A 22,077-nucleotide genomic window follows, 5' to 3' on the forward strand; every position below is an offset into this window, starting at 1 on the left:
GGGGGGGGCGTGCCTACCTCAGAGATTGGCAAAATGATTGCAAACAAATCATCCGCGGCGTGAGGAGCTTCGGGGGTGCTGTGGGGGGTTTAACGGGTTCTTGTTGATGTCCTTTCTGGAGATGGGCCGTGTGAACGTGTACAGTGTGCTTTTTAAAAACACACACACACAAATCCCTCCAGATTCTGTGCGTGGCTAAGAAAAAAATGGAAAGAGAAGGAAAGGGAAAACTGAAATGGACTTAGAGCCATCGGTGACAAACAAGTTCATTAAAAAAAAAACCAAAATGGTTTGCTGTAGGCTTACCTAAAGGGGTAGGCTTGGAACCTCCTCGTGGCACAGCGGAAGAAAGGTCTGGCAAACTGCTTCTGAGAAGCTTGTTGGTTGCCACGATTTCAGTTTTGACTGACAGTGGCTCCTTGTGACAGAGTAGAACAGGCCTCGGCGAGATTTCCTTGCCTGTAATCGTTATAGGAGTCGATTGCCAGGGAGCAGATTGCTAGATCTTTCTCCAGGCAGCTGCTAGGTAAGTCTGAAATACCAACCTCTGGGTTAGCGGTGAAGTGTTTCACCGCTGCCACATGAAGGTAAGGTGATCAGACGTCCCGATTTTGGGCGTTTTTAAAAAGCCCAGACTTTTGGAAAGAATGCACAACAAGCCAGGGAACGGTCTATTTGGTCCATATAGACCAAATTTGTAATCAAGAACACACCCCCACACCCCCGTCAATGGTGTCCTGCTTTAAATCTGGTCACCTTACATTAAGGCCCCTTCTGTAGCGATGATCACCGAGGCCCACAGCACGGTTTGACTGTGTATCACACGGAGTCTCTTTAAGTCAGAATTCATGGAAAGACACCCGTTCTCATGAAGGTTTTATCAGTGGTTTAAATACCTTGGTTTCTCCCTTGCTGAACAGATCCATCTGTGTGTGCTGTGGAATTCAGGATTCTTGGGCATTGCCTACTATGACACAAGTGACTCCACCATCCATTTCATGCCAGATGCCCCGGATCATGAGTCCCTCAAGCTTCTCCGGAGAGGTGGGGACAGAAGCATGACTCCCCCTAGTCTCCGGGGCTCAGAGTGTGTATCTCCCATAGTCATATGCCCTTCCCCTGACTCAATCTGCATAGCATTTGATTCATTGACACCCAGGCACGTCCTGTTGTTCTTAGGAATTCATTTCACTACTTAGTTATGTATTAGGTATTTATTATGTGTCAGGTGCTGGAGATAAAGTGCTACATGAATCAGTCGTCTCTTACTTCCAGGAGTTTATAGCCTAAGGATAATCTCCAGGACACTCCTCTTCCTTAGCTCCTATCACTCAGCTCAGCCCGTCTCAGGACTCTCCTTCCCTGAATCTCATCCCCAATTCCTGCCTGTGTTGCCAGCACACAGAGCACTCCTTGCCCTTAGAGGGAAGAAATAAAGTCTTGAGGGGGCAAAAGGCTAGCTAGGAGAGGTCCCATTTAGTTAAAAGATAAAAATCTTATTAAGATTCCATTCTCTTTCCAAGTTCTGGATGAAATCAGTCCTCGGTCCATTGTGACAAGCGCCAAACAGGATGAAACTATGTCACAGTTTCTGGGGAAGCTGGGTAAGGACTGGGCAAGGTATGGAATGTTCCAGGAGACAGGCTGGGTCTCCAGGGATCTACAGCGAGAACCTAGAATTGGGCAACAGGGAAGGTGGGGCAGAGGCAAAACTTACATGTACAGGGTGATAGCCTTTTCTCTTTTGCCTCCCTCACAGCATCCCAGGAGTATGCAGAGCCTCAGAGACCGGAAATTGTCTTTTTGCCCAGTGTGGATTTTGGTATCGCCTTCCTTTGGCTCTGCTCAATTCCCCATTCCTGTTTCCCAACTCCTCCTCCTCCCATCTAACACCCTGCTGTCTACTGTCCTTAGCGTTCTCCCCCTTAGCTTTATTATTCTCCCAACCTGAGTATCCTCCATGGCCTAATACTAGTCTCTGCAAGATCTTTCCTGTTCCCCTCCCTGTAAGAAGCTTTGGACATCCACCTAGGTGGGTCCAGAAATGAGGGTCTCCATCTCAAAAGAAGGAGTAACGACACCTGGACAGTTTGGTTGTTGGAATTCTTCCCTTTAAGCCAAAGCCACTTAGCCCTATTTAAAAAACAAAACAAAAAACAACACAAGCCACTGCCTCAGTGACCTCGAGGAACCATAGGCACTTTTCTTTCTCACCTTCGCAGTTTGTAAAAAGGTCAGAGAATGTTCTGTCCTAATGAGATTTTAGAGCATTAATACCGTCATTTTGTTTTGAATCAAAAGCCCCCTATTCCAGGCTATCTTAGTCTCCTGGGCCATTTATCTTTCTGAGGTTGTGTTCTCTGCTAGCTTTAGTTGATACGAGGCATGAAAAGAGAGTCATACTGAGTCTAAACAGTTAGCTCTTGGCTTCAGCTTTCAGCTAACTGCTTACGTGAGCTTGGGCAAGCCACGCCACCTCTCTGGTTTCCATTGCCTCATTCTTAAAATGGGATGAAAAAAGTGCGATCATCAATCTCCTGTTTCTTCATTTTTTTAAAAACAGTTTTATTAGCACATCAATCCACATGGTACACGATTCAGTAAACCAGTCACATCAAGAAGAGCTGTACAATTGTCACCATATTCAATTCTAGAACGTTTTCTTCATTGTTTTCATATGATTATTATTTCTTTAATTGGGACAAAAATGTACACAATAAAACTTTCTCCAATTCAGCAGTTTCCACATGTATAATTCAGTGCCATTGAGCATACTCTTTGTGTTGTACAACCATTATTGATTTCCCTTTCCAATGATTCCACTGCCGTTAACATAAACTCAATGCCGCCCGAGCAACAATGCTTCCTCCTTCTCCCATGGTAGCCATTGGCCAAGTTTGGTTTCTTTTCTTTGGTAGTTTTCTCCATAGAGTATTCACATAGCATGGACTTCCATTGTTAAATCGCTTTTTTAAAGAGTTGTATATACATCATCCTAATCATAAACCACCCCCCCCCCCAATTTCTTCTAGTTCTGGATTCAGAACTAGTTCAGAACTGATTCAGTGGCCTGCCCGCTTCACCCTTCTTTCTTCTTCCCTTCCCCTCAAGTAGGTCTGGAGATAAGCAAACAGCGCCTCCTCTCTGGAAACTACTCCTTCATCCCAGACTCCATGACTGCCACGGAGAAAATCCTGTTCCTCTCCTCTGTCATTCCCTTTGACTGCCTCCTCACGGTGCGATGGGGTCTGGGGAACAGGCTGGGATGAGGTGGGCTGCAGAAAGGCCCCAGCACCTCAGACCTAGGGGGGAGTGGGCTGCAGAAAGGCCCCAGCACCTCAGACCTAGGGGGGAGTCCTGAGCCTTGGAAAGGAGGCCAGATCATCTTCTTGGGTGTTGTCCCGGCTCCAGGACTCTGGGCTTGACCCCGAATCCACTTCCAGGTTCGAGCTCTGGGAGGGCTGCTCAAGTTCCTGGGTCGAAGAAGAATCGGAGTGGAGCTGGAAGACTCTGACGTCAGCGTCCCCATCCTGGGCTTTAAGAAATTTGTGTTGTAGGTTATTGACCTGGTGGGATTCAAAACCCAACCCACTGCTACTGAGTTGAATCTGACTTTGACTGACCCTATAGGACAGGGTAGGACTACCCCTGTGAATTTCCAAGACTGTAAATCTACTAGAAGAGAAAGCCTCCTCTTTCCTAGAGCAGTTGGTGGTTTTGAACTGCTTACCTTGTGGTTCGCGGCCCAACACATAACCACTACATTACCAGGGTTTCCTGGTAGGATTGGAAGGCCTCCAAAGCCATACCGAGTGTGGATCTGGGACAGGAACCCCAGGGTCAAGTGTTCTAGGGCACGCAGGAGAACCCGAGGGTTGTGGAGCTCTGGGAAGATGACAGAGATGGCGGGATTCAGCGGTGAGTCGAACCTCCTGTGTTCCAGCCACCTTCCTTCTGCTTGTCTTGTTCTCAGGACCCATCTGGTGAGCATAGACCAAGACACTTACAGGTATGGGGGTGGAGGCAGGCTGCCGTCTCTGGGGAGGGACAGGGATCAAGCCAAATGCTTCTAGTAATCCTGAGGAGGCTTCCGTTGCCCTACTCCTAATCCTGGGCTCTCAGGATCTCTCTCCTTGAAGGTAGAGGAAGAGAGGCAGGAGAAGCACAAAGGTTTCACTCTCCTTGCTTAAAGGGAGAAACTGAGGCATGGAGAAGGGAAGGGCAGTCCTCACATCAAGGACTTATCTCAGGAGAATGTGTCATACATATCCTTTTCTCAGCCCCAGACCCCAATGTCTTAAAAAACGCAAGCCTTCAGTGACCCCAGACCCTTCCATTTCTCTGACAGCGTTTTGCAGATATTTAAGAGCGAGTCTCACCCCTCGGTGTACAAAGTGGCCACTGGTCTGAAGGAGGGGCTCAGCCTTTTTGGTAGGTGTGACGCATCATCCCCATCTGGCCAGAAAGGCAGTGGCCTCCAACGATGTGCCCCAGCCCTCCCTCCCTACTTTACCCCCACGGCTGGGTGTCACCTCCACTCAAGCTAGATTTCTTATAGTGTAGTGCTTACGTGCTGGGCTGCGATCCCCATAGTCGGCAGTTGGAAACCACCAGCAGGTCTGTGGGAGAAGACTGGGCTTACTACTTAAATTATGACAGGCCTGGAACCCCACCTGGTCCTCACTGAGTCAGCAAGTTTGCTTTTTTTCTGTCCCCTCCGAGCTGGGGCTTCTCCCCATGCCCCCTGAGGGTGTATTAGTTTACCAAACCCATAGTCCTTTTCAGGGTTTGTCTGAATGTTTCCACTTCAGACCACCCATTCAGGGACTCTAGGAAGGACCCAGGTGTAAAGACCAGTTATGGAAATGCTTGACTAGGATCTGCATAGTCTATCACTTGTTTCTGGACTTTAGGGTATATTAGGGGCATCTCTCCCCCCTCCCCCCCACCCCCATCTACTTGGTTTCACTCTGCAGACCTCAGTGGACTGGTTGTGTCTGATGTTTGCATATGTGTGTTGGGCTCTTTGTAAGGCGAACTCTGCCTGCTCAGTGTACTTCCTGCCTGAGTGTCACTGCCAAGGCCTGGCCCCTCTCCCCACTGTGATGCAGTAGTCCCAGCTCTGGCTGGTGGCCACAGCCACACTCGCCAGCTTTGGCTACCTTTGTGTCCTGTACCTGGGCAACGCCTCCAGCCAGCCTGCCCAACACCCACACCCACACTCACACATTCCTTTCCCGGTCTCTGCTCCTAACCAACACACTCCCTCCCTCCCCCCACAGGAATCCTCAACAGATGCCGCTGTAAGTGGGGAGAAAAGCTGCTCAGGTGAGTGGGCCGTACCCATACTACACACCTTTCATGTACACACTGTGTACTAAATACTACTGCTGTACACAGACTCTCTCACACACTGGCCCTATGCCCATCTAGTAAAGATAGCAATTGCCTTTTACCCAGGGCTGGCAAAGTGCACTTAACCCTTCCAACAAACTCCGTGGTAGCTAGTATCCTTATTTTCTGTGGTCGGCAGATACACACACACCCATTGAGGATACCCAGACTCGCGCACATACCAGCAGTAGAAACACACCCCTCCAACACCAGTGTGCCCGCGGAATGCCTCGGTGACAATGAAAGCATCATACACAGTTCAAATTGGAGCTCATCTGCAGTGGCTCTCAAAGCCAGCACGTGTCTCTAGTTCCGGGCTCTGTATGTCGGAAGCTAATTGGAGATCCTCACCAGGCAGCTCAGACTCCGAACAGACGCCCACCAGACCCCGCTCTCCTCCTGCGTCCCTGTCTTGGTTAATGGCATTGCTGGCAATCGAGTTTCTCAAGCTATTTTGGTCGGATGGTTCCTGCCCACCCCCTACTCTCTCCATTCAATTATTCATTAAGGCCGATCGATTTGACCCTGAAATGTCTCTCCCATCCACGGCTCTCATTCTGGCTAGCATCATTTTTGCCCTGGAGTATTGCATTTGCCCTTAAATTGCTCTCTGCTTTTAGTCTCTTCTTTTTTTTTTCCAATCCACCCTTGCTAAAATATTCTTCATTCCAACACAGAGATCCCAGAATGCCATGCTGCTTTCCATACAGCTTAAATAGAAAACCAAACATCAACAACAAAGCAAACATCCACCTCAGGCGGCCTCCCACTTCCCTGCAGGCTGAATCTGGGCATTCTCTGAAGCATGACGTTCAGGGCCCCTCCCATTTACCCCCAACGTTAATGTCCAGGTTCGCCCTACCCCAATCCCTTTCCTTCAGGGCCCACTGTCTTTTCCAGTCATTTCGGGCCGCAGGCACTCCGGAGCACCCTGCCTGTTCCCCCCAGAAAGTCTTTCTCCGGTGCTCTGCTTGTCAGAAGTCTCACTTTCTCTCCAAGGTGCAGTGCAGCACAACAATCACCTTTTTGGTGATATTTTCACAAGGCACCTGTTGGGGGTTGACACCCACCCTCCTGTGTGCGCACTTAGTGCTTGTTTATGTTTTTCTGGCCACACTAGCACCACAGGTGAGAGCTAGTGGCCTGTGGGTCTGCCTGCCCTCACAAGTGAAGGAACTGTGTGCCCTCGCCGTTCTTGTTCTTGCTACCTTAGCGCCTGGCACCTGGCCTTGTACCTGGCAGCGCTCAGCGGGGGATCATGGTGCATGAACTCAAGTGCACCGGCCCCCTCGTCTAAACTCGCAGAGCCGAAGTCTCTCTAGCCTAAACAGCAACAGCAAACCCCAACCTACTGCCATTGAGTCCACGCAGACTCAGCAATGTTATTATAGAAGGGCTTTTGGAGACTAAATCTCTCTGGGAGCAGACAACCTCATTTTTCTCGGGAGCTCGTTCGAACCACCAGCCTCACAGTTAGCAGCCTACTGCCTAACATGCAATGCCGCGGGAGACACAGTTCTTTCCCCACCTCACCCGCCCTGCCATGGACATCTTTCGGAGGTTCGTTGAGAATACTTTCTGAGGTCATCTCCAGGTAATTGGTGGTGTAATTTAATTGCCCACAAAGTGGCAGTGCTTCGGGTCCAGCTCTCTAAGCTCAGTGGGATGGGAGGGAAGAGACGACCCAGATAAAGGTGGGAGAGGAATACGGGTCCCCCAGATGGGGTCTGGAAGGGCACTAAAGCTTAACCTAGAGGATGAACGGTTGACCCAGCTGCCAAAATCTCCGCAGAGCACCGGGAAGGTGACTGAACGTCACAGTGTGCCTGGGAAGAGCGCTGTCACCAGGACACGCCTGTGGTCTGGAGACCTGCTCCGGGGAGCCAGCCGTGCTGTGTACCAGCAGCATGACTTTACACAAGTTGCTTGTCTTCTTGGCTGTGTATGAGGGAGCTTGCCTTGACTAGGTCTCTGGTAGCACTGTTGGGTAAGCGTCGGGCTGCTCACCTCAAGGTCAGCAGTTCAAGACCACCAGCCACACTGCAGGAGGAAAAGGAGCCTTTCTATTCTCGGAGAGTTCCAGTCTCAGACACCCACAGGGTTGTGACCCTTATAGGGTCACTCTGAGTCGGAATTGGTTTGATGGCAGTGAGTTTGAGTTGTGTTGCTTTCTTTCATTTTTTAGGTATCTAGTGGTGCTGTTGGGTAATGGCAAGGTCACCAGTTCAAACCCACCAGCTATCGAAGGGAGCAAGATTATGCTGTCCGCTTCTGAAAAGATTATAGCCTGGGAAACCCTATACAGGGTCACTATGGGTCACAATTGAGCCAGTGGCGGTGGGCCAGGTGATCGCCAAGATGCCTTCTGATACTAGCCGTTTACGAGCCAGAGACACCGAGGCTTTTTTTTTTTTTTTTTTAAGAGTCCCATGAACATTTTATTTTATTTTATTTTTTAACATTTTATTAGGGGCTCATACAACTGTTATCCCACTCCATACACACATCAATTGTGTAAAGCGCATTTGTACATCGTTTCTCCAAACATTTTCTCTCCATTTAAACCCCCGACATTAGGTCCTCATTTTTCCCCCTCCCTCCCCGCTCCCCCCTCCCACATGAGCCCTTGATAGTTTATAAATGGGTATTTTGTCATTTCTTGCCCTGTTCGACGTCTCCCTTCAACCACTTTTTGGTTGTCTGTCCCCCAGGGAGGAGGTCACACACAGTTCCCTGTAATCGGTTCCCTCTTTCCTACCCATTCTCCCTTTACCCTCCCTGTTTTGCCACTCACACCACTGGTCCTATAGGGCTCATCCATCCTGGATTCCGAGGCTTTTGTTTTTACAAGACAGTTAGCTTGGTGAATCTTACATGGGAACAGCTATTCACAGACTGAGGAGTCCTGGTGGCACAGTGGGTTAAGCAGTGGGAAAGGGTGGTGGCTCAAACCCATCAGCCAGGAGAGCGGTGAGGCTGTCTGCTCCCCAAAAGATTCATCACCTTGGAGACATGGAAACCATCAGGGGCAGTCCTAATGTGCCCTCTAGGACGGCTGTAGCCAGAACCAATGCAGTGGCAGAGGGCTTACCCACAGAGTGCTCTGCCCTGCCGTGGCCGGAACCCTCTGTGGCCACCAGCAGAGAGGTCGGAAACCTACCTTGGAATTGAGTTGAGACCCTGCCTCACTCTAACCTGGTGTTCTCTAGCCCAGACTTAACTGGCCGCAGAGCCCAGTGGGAGGTGCACATCCTCGTGTCCCAGGACCTCCACACCTTGACTCTGGAACAAGGTGGATACCTGATGCCGTCCTGTGGTTTAGAAATAGGAAGGACATCACGCTTGCTCGGTAAAGTAGGACTGCAGGAAAGAGGAAGACCTTTGACGAGATGGAATCGCACAGTGCCTGCAACAATGGGCTGAAACATGACAACGATTGTGAGGATGGGGCAGGACCAGAGGGTATTGCAAGGAGTCAGAACCGACATGACAACACTTAACTATAACGTGGGGGGGAGAAATCCCCGGCTCACAAGCTCTTACCGATTCTCAACTCTTCATAGCCACAGAGAGATGGGGCTGCCCAGAATTAGACAGGCTCAGCCGAGACATCTACTTCTGTATATTTGACTCCTTAAGCAGTGCCTCTGACACAAGTTACAAACGTCTGTATCCGTTGCCTTAATAGCTGTGCTGTTGAAGCCCTTCGGCCTCCCTCCTTCATCCTTCTATCTGTCCTGCAGAGAGGACCGTGATTAAGAGTCCACCTAGCATTTATTTCACATGGGGCAACGATGCATTTTCCCAGGAAGAACCTCAAAAGACGAATTTCACAGCTAAAAAAAGATGAGCAGATATGGATTCACCCCTCCTACTCAGCCAGAGAGTCGTCGGCGTGCTGGCACAGAAATACCTCACCACACTGCTCTTCATCTCAAATATTGACACGCTCCACCACACATCCACATGGAACAACGCATGCTCCTGCCCATGGTCACAGGAACCTGCAGACACGGTCATGCTCGCTCCCGGTGCTTTTCAGTAGCTACGTGGAAACACACCAGCAGTAACTGTCAGACACACCCAGGCTTTGTTTTTAGACAAGAACGGGCACGTTCGGGGTGATATCACTGTAGACCCAAGCTTTGTTTTCAGAAGAGACTCGTGGGCTTTCCAAAATGGGGATGGCTTTCACAGACTCAGGGACCCTGGGTTAAGCTGGTGGTTCATCACACCAACTGGGAGAAAGGTGAGGTGCTCTGCTTCCAAAAAGATGTACAATCCTGGGAACATCAGGAGCAATTCTGCCTGGTCCTGAAGGGTGGCCGTGGATTGGAATTGGCTCAACAGCAGTAGGCTTATCTGTAGATTGTCCTGTCTGCCTTGTCTGGATCCCTCTGTGGTCAAGAGCTTCTCTTTCTTCTCACTGCCGTCAAATTGATTCCAACTCACAGCGAGCGGCCCTTTAGAACAGGGTAGACCTGCCCCTGTGGGTTTCCAAGACTTTAAATCTTTAAGAGATTAGAAAGCCCCATCTTTCTCCAAAAGAAGCAGCTGGTGGTTTCAAACGTTCATCCTTGTAGCCCAACATATAGTCACCAGGCCTCCTTTCATGTAGACGACTGAAATTCTCAGGGCCTCCAGCCACACATGCTGGCAAATTGAGATCCAGACAACAGCAAGAGCAATCACGATCTTTTACCCCCATTCCCTTCCAGGCTATGGTTCACACGCCCAACTCGAGACCTGGGGGAACTAAATTCCCGTCTGGAAGTCATTCAGTTTTTCCTGCTGCCTCAGAATCTGGACATGGCTCAGATACTGCACCGGCTGCTGGGTCACATCAAGAACGTGCCTGTGAGCAGGAGGGCTGGGGGACAGGGCTGGGGCAGGAGGTCCAGGGCTGAGAGTGGCCCTTGCGCTTCTTGAAGGGAGTTGGGTCGGGAGGGAAAAGAGCAGCTGTCCTCTTGTCTGACTGCAGCTGATTCTGAAACGCATGAGGTTGTCCCACACTAAAGTCAGCGACTGGCAGGTCCTGTACAAGGTAAGCCCGGACTGAGCCCCTCAGTGTCTGCTCTAGACTCCCTGGATTCAGGTCACCCTGCCCCGACTTCACCCCAACACTTCAAGACAAAAAAACTCTATATTATGAAAACTCTCAAAAACAATAGAATGATGAACCCCGTGCATACACCACATAGCTTCAACGCTTACCATATGCCGATCTTTTTTGATCTACATCTTTCCTCACTTTCACCTTCCTGGGTGCTTATTTAATTTGTTGTTAAGGAGACACTGCAGAACACCAGTTCAACAGTTTGCGCTTATGCAGTTCCATGACGTTGACTGAGTTGTCTGAGCTGTTCCTCCATGAACACTGACTCGAACCCGGAGGTTCCTGTCTGCTCTTTGCAATCGCAATGGTCAGTTTGCTCCCATATTCAAACAAACAAACAAACAGGCTCATTGCCATTGAGTCCACTCTGACTCTTAGCAACCTTATAGGAAGGTGGGTTAACCCCTGTCGTTACAGACACTGTAACTCCTTACAGGAGTAGAAAGCCTCATCTTTCTCCCTTGATTCCATAGAAAAGCTCTTACAATAAGGCGACCAGACGTCCCGATTTTTCCCGCGTCCCGCAGCATTTTTAAAAAGTCTCGATTTTTAGAAAGAATGCACGACAAGCTAGGGTATACGGTTTTCAGCTGCCATGTGGCTGTTTTGCCAGGATATGAGTTTTAGCAATGGTGTCTCGCTTTACCGATGTTAAAATCTGGTCACCCTATCTTAAACGAACACAGTGCTCCAGGCAAACCGTCTTTCCTAATTAAGCTGCACTATTACCTGGTTTAAAGAATACTTCCGCGAGCATTTTTAAGGTTTAAAGATGATGTCAGGACAGTAGATTCAGGGATTTGCCTCACCCCAATGGTCTTCTTGAATTAATGTGACGCAAACACCAGCCATCATGCAATTTCATCCATAAAGATTTCTGTGATTTCTAAAAGGAAATAATTCTTCTAAAGAGGAATCACGCCACTTAACAAACAGTTCTTTAATATCAGTTTTTTACTTAAACAGTTCTTTAATATCATCCAATATCGGATGTAGAAATTTCAACTTGTGAATTCGATGTCATGAGTTTATTGTGGTTTGTTTGAATTAGGATCCAAACATAATTAACATCTGACCATGAGGTGAGGTCTCGTGAGGCTCTTCTCCTGTTGCTGTTAAGTGTCCTCGGGCTTTCCGCTGTTGGCTGCCCCTCCACACGCATGCTATCTGTCTGTAAGGGCTGGTCTCTCCTGACATGTCCAAAGGACGTGAGACGTGAGTCAGTCTTACCATCTGGCCTCTAAGGAGGATTCTGGCGATTATTTATTGAGGAAATCGGTGATTTATCCCAGTTTCCTTTTGTCTGGATGTTGCTGATTACTTCCCCTGGGTCTTTTTCACATCCCTCTCTCCTGTTTTCTAGAAACTAACAGCGGAATCTAGACACTTAACAGGTTCGGTTTGGCTTTTGTTTTTCCTCTCAAGACTTGCTCAGGTGCGGGTGCATGGTCTAATTGGTGCACGGTCTAATTGTCTCTCTTGGTGGTGGTAGCGACCTTTGATGTGGAATGCCTAAACCGACGAATGCCTTGGGGGCTGGAAAGTCACGTTCCTGGAGCTGTCATCCCTTCTCTTGCTAGCCAGACCACTTCTGTGAAGAGCCGTCTGCTCCCATCGACCCTTTGGTTGTCCAGTGATACAGCTCGTGTAGAAAATGGCTTCGTTCCATTCCTGCCTTTACTGACGAGTTATCAAAACAGTAAACAAGTTCCTTGACAGCCTCCGAGGTGGCCCGTGAGTCCAGGCCAGGGTCCCCACCCCCCATCTGAAAGGAGAGCACTCTGCGAGACGGCATCAAGAGAGAATCTATGAGCATTCATTTACATGGGAAACATTCTGAGCTTTCCCAGACCCCAAAAAAGAACCACCAAATAGCAAAACCCTGGGGGGGGGGGTGTTGGGGTGCAAGGTCAGCACGTTGAAACCACTAGGCCCTCTGAGGGAGGGCAGGGCTTTAACTCACAGGGGCAGTTCTACCCTGCCCTGCAGGGGCGCTGTGAGTCGGCATTGACTTGACGGCAGTGAGGGTTTTTGTTTGGTTTTTGGTTCAACCAACACTAACCTAAGGTGTGCAGCCGCAGTTCCAAGCTCTGGCAGTTGGCTGTGCTGCACACAGTCCTGGGGGAAGGAACGTGACCACGCCCACTCTTATTTTCCTCTTTTCAGTTTCTCTCTCTCTTGTTTTTCGGTCATTTGATTGAGGGCTCTTACAATGCTTATTACCGTCCATACATCAATTGTATCAGACATATTTGTACAGCACCATTCTTTCCTAGACAGTTACTTTCTATGGCGCCCTTGCCATTCTTATTGCTGGAGGGAAAGCCCCACTTCTTTAATGGCTCACTGGAAAGCTGCATGCTAGCTTTACTTTTCTCCCCTTTGCATAAAAGTGAAAATGTTCAGCTTTCTTTTGGCTAAAACACAAATACCAGTCAAAATCAAACGCACTGCCATTGAGTCGATTGCAACGCTTAGCAACCTTGTAGGACAGGGCCGAAGTGCCGCTGTGTTGAGTTTCACAGACTATAACTTTCCATGAGAGTGGAAGGCCCTGCCTTTCTCCCCTGGAGCTTCTGGTGATTTTGAACAGCTGGCCTTAGCATGAGCAGGCCAGTGGGTAACCACTAGGCACCGGGGCTCCTTCAGCACAAATACGGGTCTTTCATAAAAGCAAAGTGGCATATCAAGCAGGATTTCAAAAAGGGAGGCATACCAGGATCACAAACTCAGGTGTGCTTCAGCCCCCGGGGCTTTCCCCGTTTTTTGCCTGTTCAAATGACTCCGTCTTTGGTCAGTTGGTTTCAGTAGCTTTAAACAGGACCTCAGTAGACTGCCATCACTTCCTTGTTCACCAACATCTACCAGATCTTTCCCTGGTATCTGGTTCTGAGGCGGAGTCAGCCATCTCTCCCAAGAGCCCTGGCTGTTCAGGGCCACAGTCTAGGTGCTGAGGGTGCCCATTGCTTTCGTCCTGTTTTATGGGCAAGCTTAGGAATTGCTTATCTTTTTAAAGAAAGCACATAAATCCACGTGGATTCTACCAGTTTATATCCAGAACCTCAAAGTTATTACTTTCTCATGTATGAGAGGGCTTCAAAAGTTCACAGAAAACTTCACTATCTTTTAACTCCATTTTTCAGCAAACACTTTGAATCCCTGTCATATTTCTCTGTCACCATCAATAGTGGTTTCTTCCACACCGAGAATTCTGGTTCTCAGTGACAATAACTAAACCTGTTGTGGAGTTGACTCCCAGCCATGGTATAGGACAGGGTACAACGGACCCACAGGGTCCCAGGTTCTGATCTTTACGGAGGGGCCCTGGTGGCCTCACGGTTAGGTGCTGGGCTATTAATTGCAAGGGCAGCAGTTCAAGACCATTAGCTGCTCCCTGGAAGAAAGATGGGGATCTGGGCTTCCATATAGAGTTGGTCTCAGAAACCCCCAGGGGCAGGTCTGCCCTGTCCTGTAGGATCGCTGCATTGGCAGCAACTCCATGGCAGTGAGTCTGGCTTTGAGTTGGGGATCTTTTCGGACGCAGACTGCCGAGGGGCTCCTGGGTTCAAACCACTCGCCTTCAGCTTAGCAGCCCATTGACCCTCCCCCCATTTGGCAAACTCCAAAGTCTGCTCATTCCCTTTGGTGTGGAAGTCTTTATCTTGCTGCTGCTGTTGTTTTCCCCTTTATCATAGTGGGTCCCATATATGGTTTGTCCTTTTGTGATTGGCTATTTCACTCACCCTAATGTTCACTTCCATCCATGTCACGAGGTGCTTCGTGGCTTCCTCATTGTTTTTAGTAAGGTGCAATATTCCATTCTGTATATGAACCAACATTGCTTCCCCCCAAGATCAAATATTAGTATGTATTTGTGCATAATAAAAATAGATGTACAGGCCGAGTGGGAAATTTAAACATAGATGAACCACGGTTTCTTTAGCCATGCTTTTACCGAGGAGCATTTAAGTTGTTTCCATCTTCTTGCTATTGTGGACAGTGCCACCCTATTTTTAAGTCTTCTGAGTGCGTACCTCCCCCTCCCACGCCACCCCTTCTCTCTCTCTGGGCTGTGAGCTCCTCTGGGACGGGGCCAGTATCTTACTCAGCGTTCAGGAGAGTGCCTGTCATTTCCTCTCATGATTTCTCTTTGCCTTTGAGATCTCTCTGCGTTGCTGTTGTTCTTATTTTCCCCTGTTGGTCTTTGTTCCTCTCAGTCCATCGCTGCCCCTTCCCTTCGGCCGGGCCTGGCTGTGGACCGCCTCCCGCGCGTCCTCCCTTTCTCCACAGACGGTGTACAGTGCCCTGGGCCTCAGGGATGCTTGCCGCGCCCTACCCCAGGCCATCCAGCTCTTCCGGGACATTGCCCAGGAGTTCTCCGATGACCTGCACCACATTGCCAGCCTCATCGGGAAAGTGGTGAGAGGGAGGGGCGGGACCGACCGCCTGGGGGGCAGCAGGACAGAGAAGTGGGTTGGAGAATTGGGAGGGACTAGGGTTTGGGGCGGAGGGGTGGGGCTGTGGGGAGCCTTGGTGGCATAGTGGTTACACTTTGGGCTGCTAAGGTCAGTAGTTCAAAACCACTCTGCCACAGCCACTCAGTGGGAGAGAGATGAGGGTTTGACTCCTGTGAAAACCGTCTGGGAAGCCCACAGGGCTGTTCTACCCTGTTCTGTAGGGCCACTGCATCTGAGGCGAAGCAATGTCAGTGGGTTTGGGTTTGGGGTCTGGGGAATGTGGAAGATGGGAAAGTATGGGATTCTTTGAGGCCAGTTAAAATCGGGATGGCAGGAGGCAGGGGGGGAGCATCGGGAGGTACCTGGAGCGGAGGGCGGAAGCCGGACCTCTGCAGGGAGCTGGGGCCCGAGGACGGCTGGGCAATGGTGCTGGGTGCGGGGAATGGGCTTTTGTTTCCTTAGGTGGATTTTGAGGGCAGTCTTGCTGAAAACCGATTCACCGTGCTCCCCAACATAGATCCTGAAATTGACGAGAGTGAGTGTTGGGCGTCCACAAGGGCTGCCCGTGATGGGGTCCCACTGGCATCATCTGAGTAACCAGGGTCGGAACCCACCCTTCCTTTTGTGTCGTCCACCCTGCCAGAAAAACGGAAGCTGATGGGCCTTCCCAGTTTCCTCACGGCGGTGGCGCGGAAGGAGCTGGAGACTCTGGACACCCGCATCCCTTCGTGCAGCGTCATCTACATCCCTCTGGTGAGGGCGGCCGGGACCCAGGGCTTCTGAGGGCGGCCTTTGACTTAGGAGAGACGTATCGGCAGATGGGAATACGTTGGGGGGAAAGTCTGAAGACCACCAACGTTTTCTGGTGGCTCTAGCCTCCTGCGGGGAGCCCAGGGGTCTCTGGGCTTACTCTAGGGAGAGAAGCTGCCCCATCAGTCACTCGCTGCTTTCTCTCCAGATTGGCTTCCTCCTTTCTCTCCCCCGCCTGCCTTTCATGGTCGAGGCCAGGGACTTTGAGATCGAGGGACTGGACTTCATGGTGAGCTGCTCAACCTGTGTCTGCGGGGTGGGAAGGAAAATGAGTCAGGAGCTGAGTGAGGAAGGCCACACCCCTTCTGTACCACCCAGTATAGGATCTCTCCTCTGTAGTTTTACTTTGGTTTTTCACCAGCTCTGAGACGAAGGAGAGAGCTGCAGGGGTGGGAGGCTGGAGGGGAGGCTCTGAACGTCCACTGCCCTCGAGTTGATGCCAACTCACAGTGACCCTTTAGAACAGGGTAGAACTGTCCCTGTGGGTTTCTGAGATGGTAACTTTCTTGGAGTAGAAAGTCCCGTCTAGAGGAGCTGCTGGCGGTTTCAAACTGCTAACCTGTGGTCAGCAGCCCAACTTGTAACTGAGACACCAGCAGGGCTCCCAGGGGTGGGGCTAGAAAGGTGGGCAAAGAGTGGAGGAGCCAGAGGAGCCAAGCCTGCAGCTCGGAGCCCTGTGTGTCCAGTTTCTGTCCGAGGAGAAGCTGCATTATCGCAGCGCTCGCACCAAGGAACTGGATGCACTGCTGGGGGACCTGCACTGTGAGATCCGGGGTGAGGAGAAGCCGGCAGCTGGGGTCGGTCGGGGGACAGCTTCTGGAATATTCATACAGGTTCTTTCTCTTCCTGCCGTCACTCTGACTCTGCGTCTTCTCCTCTGAGCCGCTCTCAGGGCCTCAGACTGTATCTGTTTCCAAGTCCCTCTGTAGATCTCTCCGTCTCTGCTTCGGTCTCCCCTGCCCTGACTCCAAGTTCCCTCCCCCACCGGCTCCCAGACCAGGAGACCCTGTTGATGCACCAGCTGCAGTGCCAGGTGCTGGCGCGGGCAGCTGTCTTGACTCGGGTGTTGGACCTTGCTTCCCGCCTGGATGTCCTGCTGGCTCTGGCCAGCGCTGCCCGGGACTATGGCTACTCCAGGCCTCGCTACTCCTCCAGACTCCGTGGCGTGCGGATCCAGAATGGCAGGTGAGGACTGAGAAGTTGCCGGCCTGGGCTTCATCTTTGGGGTCCACAGGCTAGAGCAGGGCCTCTCCTCCCACTAGACATCCTCTGATGGAACTCTGTGCCCGCACCTTCGTGCCCAACTCTGCAGACTGTGGAGGGGACCAAGGGAGGGTCAAGGTCATCACAGGGCCCAACTCCTCAGGGAAGAGCATATACCTCAAACAGGTGAGAGGAACCCCACCGCCCACACCTCTGGCACCTCCCACCCGCACGGGCTGGCCAACCAGAACCCTCCAGCTCTCCTCCCCATTGTCCTCAAACCCCCCCACCCATGAAGACCTCCCAGGACCTGTTCTCCACCAGAGCGCACAGTTCTTCCCGAGGTCTGCATGGTCTGTGATCCCTGCCCCATCTGTGAAGGGGCACATTCCTTTCCCAGGTCCGAGAGGAGAGGGACAATGTGTTCTACGGCCGTGTCCAGCCCTCCTGGCCTGTCACTCCTACCCTCAGCATGCACGCAGGCCCCAGCGAGCCGCTGCCCCTCCCGTCCCCTTCTGTCCAGGTCGGCCTGATCACCTTCATGGCTCTGGTGGGCAGCTTTGTGCCAGCGCAGGACGTGGAGATCGGGGCAGTGGACGCCATCTTCACCCGAATCCACAGCTGCGAATCCATTTCCCTTGGCCTCTCCACCTTCATGATCGACCTTAACCAGGTCAGAGAAAGCAGGGGGTGGGTGGAGGTCTCCACCCTGAGCAAGAAAACCATTTCCTTTGCCTGCACGCCCTCTACAGGAGGGGTGGGGAACACCAACTTGGGAGCCAGGTAAACTCCATGTAGTACAGCTCCGTGGAACCCTTGCTTCTGGCGAGGCACCGCTGGCAAAAAAACCGGATGCACGGACAAGACACGTGCCTGGCCACAAAGGGCGTAGTGGCGTAGTAGTGTGGACACGTACAAGTGCTATTGATGGCACCCTGTGCTTGGCTCTGGTGGGTACAGGCCTCTCTCGGGTGCTAACCAAAACCTCCTTTGTCCGGCAGGTGGCGAAAGCAGTGAACAATGCCACTGAGCACTCCCTGGTCCTCATTGATGAATTTGGAAAGGGGACCAACACGGTGAGGGAGAACATGATCAGAGACCCAAAAGGGGGGATAGGGGTGGCGATGGAAATGGAGGGGGCTGAAGGAGCAGGAGGGTGAGGCTGGGCCTGGGGGAAAGAGCAGGGACACGTGGACAGAAGAGGAACAGAGGGAGGTGGGGTTCGGAGGCCCACACCCTCACCCCTGCCCCTGCACAGGTGGATGGGCTCGCGCTTCTGGCGGCAGTGCTCCGACACTGGGTGGCACTCGGACCCAGCTGCCCCCAGATCTTGGTGGCCACCAACTTTCTGAGCCTTGTTCAGTTACAGCTGCTGCCGCAAGGACCCCTCATTCAGTATTTGGTGAGGAAGCCAATGTGGCCCCCAGAGCCCCCTTGGCTGGGTGGTCCTCCACTCTTCCCCTTCCCCACACCTGGGGGCCCGGTGTCTCAGGGCAAGCAACAGGACTGCAATGTCCCCTTTGATTCTCGCCTCAGACCATGGAGACTTGTGAAGACGGGGACGACCTTGTCTTCTTCTACCAGATCTGCGAAGGGGTGGCCAGTGCCAGCCATGCCTCCCACACAGCTGCCCAGGCCGGCCTTCCTCACAAACTCATCGCTCGGGGCAAGGAGGTGATGCTCTGGAAATGTTCAGCCCCTTCCCTCTTAGGGACCCGCTGAGCCCACACGATTTCTGACCCGGCCTTCCTCTTCTCTCTGCTGAGTCCCTCGCCTTCCTGTTGGTCCTAGGTGTCAGACTTGATCCGCAGTGGAAACCCCATCAAGCCCGTCAATGAGATGCTAAGAAAGACGCAACTGACAAAGTGAGCATGTGGCCCAGGGGCCTTGTTCTGGTCCCTCCTCCCTTTCTCAGGGACCCTCTTGTGCACTCCTTCAGCCCTTTATCCCTCAGAGACCCTCTTTCTTCCTACCTACGTTCCCCCCACCTTCAAGGGTCCAGCCTTCCTGGGCTGCAGCCGCTCCCCACTTCTGAGAGATCTGCGTATCTCTTCCCCCGTCAAGTCTTGCCCTTCTCGCTCCCTTTCAGATGTCAGACCTTAGTGGATACATTTCTGAAACTGGATTTAGAAGACCCCGGCCTGGACTTGGACGTTTTCATGAGTCAGGAAGTGCTGCCTGTGGCCAGCTCTGTCCTCTGAGAGCCCTCCCCCTGCTCAGCCCAGTATCACCCCAGCCCAGCCCTGTGGCACACCCCAGGCCCCCTGCGAGACCCAGAGTGCTTACCTCCCTGAATATTTTGTTTCCTGATAGAAATAAAGTTTGTCTCTGGCAGCTATTGTTTCCTCAGACCCACACAAAAAGAGAGCCAGGAAGAAGCTGAACCACTTGCTGAGCGGGGCCAGAGGGCCCTGCCCGCTCACGGACAACACAGTGACACCGCTGCAGGGAGACGGCCGCATTTAGCTGTGTGGGGAAAAAGCACTTTGGGGAGGACTTTAGAGCAGTTTCCAGGGCAGACAGGAGCTTGGGGGTGATTCCCCATCAGTAGGAACAGCCCCTCAGGCAGACATGATGGAGAAGGCCCTGAGAGGCTGCATGACAAGGGGAGGGGGTGGGGGGGAATGGTGGAGAGGTAGGGACCAGCCTGGCTGCACCAGTGGGGGTGACTCCACCCTTCCCACCTGAGAGCCATGGGGAACAGGGCCCCTTGTGAGCTGCTCCCTACACTGCCCTGCTGCTGCTGCTGGGGACAAGCTGCCAAGACCCAGGGGCCCGGAGCTTCTTCCTCTGGGTGAGTATTAGCCAGAGGACACCCCTCTCCCCAGGCCTGCCCCTATATTGTCATTCAACCTTAAGGACACCGAAGCTGTCCCCTTCCCCTGCCCTCCATGTGCTCAGTGGAGAATGAGAGGGGAGGCAGTGGGCCCGAGGTAACTCCTGCTTCCTGCCTTTTCCAGCAGGCCCTGGAGTGAGAACAGGCCGTGCTGTGGCAGGGGCCAGAGCTGCTGGAACACTGGCAGGCCTGGTTTGGGGGCTATCTTCGGGAGGCCCAGGGGCAGCAGCTACAAATGAGGGCCCTTAGTGAGGTACAGGCTGGCCCTCTGGGTAGGGAGGGCCTGAGAAGTGTGGATACAGTTTGTGGAGAGGGGCAAGCTGATGGGCAGGGATCATGGGGATAGTTTGTGGAGAGGGGCAAGCTGATGGGCAGGGATCATGGAACGGAGCTTGCATTGCAATGACAGGCTGCCAGCGTCCGTAAGTGGTGTCCATTGTTGGGGAGGAGGCTGGCCTGGACTCTGTGATTTGAATCATTCCATTGGGATGGGGAGCGGCCTGGGTTATCCCAATGGGACCAACACAGGGAGGTTCCAAGGAAAGAGAAAGGGGGAGGTGTGCTCTGAGGAGATGAAGGGCTAGAATGTAATGAGACAGGTGTGTCCCCGCCCCCTGTGGGGGGAGAAGAATGGGGGGGTGAGGGGCAGGGGACCGCAGATTTCCTCCCAAGCGGTCTGTCTCCAGTTCGTTCTCCCTTCTTTAGAATTTTCGGTCAGATTTTACACCTGTGGCCCACAGTTTGCCCAGATACAGAGGCTGAACATGTTTGAAGAATCCGATTCAGGGGAAGGTGAGTTTATTGTTTTTAGTTCCGACTTCTCGGGAATTAAGGAGGGGAAATTGTTGGTGCCAGCCCTGATTTACCTGGAAATGCAGCTCCCTCCCTCTGACTCCCAGTTCTCCCCCCTCCTGTGAGCCAGGCTAGGCCTTGCTCCACCCAGGCTTGGAAAGAAAGGCCCCAGTGCGGTTGGACAGGGGTGCCAACCCCCCACCACTAATTACGGGTTCAGTAGGCACAATTGTATGATTGAGATACATAAAGATTATATTAAAGTGATAGAGATCATGAGAGATAGAAGAGAGTCAAATAATGGAGTCGGACACATTTTATGGTAGCACGCTCATCTGGATGGCCATGGTCTTACCCGCCAGGTCCTCGAACCAAGGCAAGGTGGGGCTACGGAGATCCGGCAGGAGGCTGGAGGACCCCCTTAATTGCTAACCCAGGGTTATATCTCCTTAGGGGGGAGTGATTACAGGTAACCACACGTCACACGCAGGGGCAGTGCAATAGGCATACACATTATAGAAGGGGGTGTATAATGGGCATAGGCGTAACATAGTGTGACCAGATTTAAAGCGGGACACCATTGACCCGGGGGAGGTTCTTGATTAAAAATTTGGTCTATATGGACCAAATAGACCGTTTCCTAGCTTGTGCATTCTTTCCAAAAATCGGGGACTTTAAAAAAATGCCAAAAAGCGGGACTGCCCCGCCAAAAGCGGGACGTCTGGTCACCTTAGCATAATAGGAAGGGGATGAGCTAGGGGTGTACACAATAGGGAGGGGAGGAACTAGAGGTATACATGTGACAAGAAGGGCACCCTAGATTCATGATGGTTGCCTAACCTTGGCCACCCTTGGGTGGGCTTGACCTCTTTGGGGGCTCCTACAAGGAAACAGACAACTACTATCCTTATCAGAAGGGAGTGGGCCCTACTTGTTGTGGGATAAACAGTGGTGACTGCTTGGTCTAGATGGCCGATCACCCTTAGGGAGAATAACCCCTGACCTACTTCTGATGACCTCCAAGTGTATAGTCATTCTCAAGCAGCTAAGTTTGGCATATATGTGGGGGAGACAACTTGGGAGAAATCCTTGTTTCCCACACCCCAGGAAGCAGCTTTTGTGGTAGCAGCAGGTAAGCAGTAGGGGTGCCGTGGGAGAGAGTCCATCCCCAGAGGGTCTTGGATCTAGTGACCAGATGTCCGCTTTTGGCAGGACCGTTCCAATTTTTGGCGTTTTTTAAAAAGTCCCAATTTTTGGAAAGAGTGCACGACAAGCTAGACCAAATTTTTAATCAAGAGCACTTCCCCGGTCAATGGTGTCCCGCTTTAAATCTGGGCAGCAGGGAGCTCTGATGCCCAGGCTATTTCTCCTCTTCTCCAGGGGTCCTCGGGCAGCAGGAAGGAGTCATCAGGCCAAAGAAGGGGATGGTTGAGCCTAAGGGGCCCATGGGCCTGGCCAGGGTCTAAGCC

The 22,077-nt window shown here is 51.8% G+C and overlaps 1 protein-coding gene across 1 annotated transcript; it reads left to right on the forward strand.

Moving 5' to 3' along the window:
• Positions 1-581: 581 nt before the first annotated feature.
• On the forward strand, positions 582-19,314 carry MSH5 (mutS homolog 5). Its single transcript, XM_004711799.2, has 24 exons — positions 582-587; positions 885-1,044; positions 1,524-1,604; positions 1,760-1,822; positions 3,115-3,236; positions 3,444-3,553; positions 3,974-4,009; positions 4,349-4,431; positions 5,283-5,328; positions 10,113-10,251; positions 10,376-10,438; positions 14,801-14,929; positions 15,430-15,502; positions 15,611-15,720; positions 15,926-16,006; positions 16,464-16,551; positions 16,773-16,962; positions 17,040-17,166; positions 17,504-17,653; positions 17,982-18,056; positions 18,239-18,382; positions 18,517-18,654; positions 18,772-18,845; positions 19,070-19,314. Exons 1-24 carry the CDS (start codon positions 582-584, stop codon positions 19,179-19,181), a joined length of 2,400 nt encoding a protein of 799 aa, XP_004711856.1. The 3' UTR covers positions 19,182-19,314.
• The last annotated feature ends 2,763 nt before the right edge of the window (positions 19,315-22,077 follow it).

Source organism: Echinops telfairi, unplaced genomic scaffold (assembly GCF_000313985.2).
Source record: "Echinops telfairi isolate 266 unplaced genomic scaffold, ASM31398v2 ScPeMD7_655;HRSCAF=1070, whole genome shotgun sequence".
In the NCBI taxonomy this organism is placed as follows: domain Eukaryota; kingdom Metazoa; phylum Chordata; class Mammalia; order Afrosoricida; family Tenrecidae; genus Echinops; species Echinops telfairi.

Excerpts from the sequence above, each read along its gene's own strand:
- MSH5 (XM_004711799.2), top strand. Across the intron at positions 1,823-3,114 it reads TTTGCCCAGTGTGGATTTTG|GTCTGGAGATAAGCAAACAG; the intron begins GTATCGCCTTCC and ends CCCCTCAAGTAG. Across the intron at positions 3,237-3,443 it reads CCTTTGACTGCCTCCTCACG|GTTCGAGCTCTGGGAGGGCT; the intron begins GTGCGATGGGGT and ends ATCCACTTCCAG.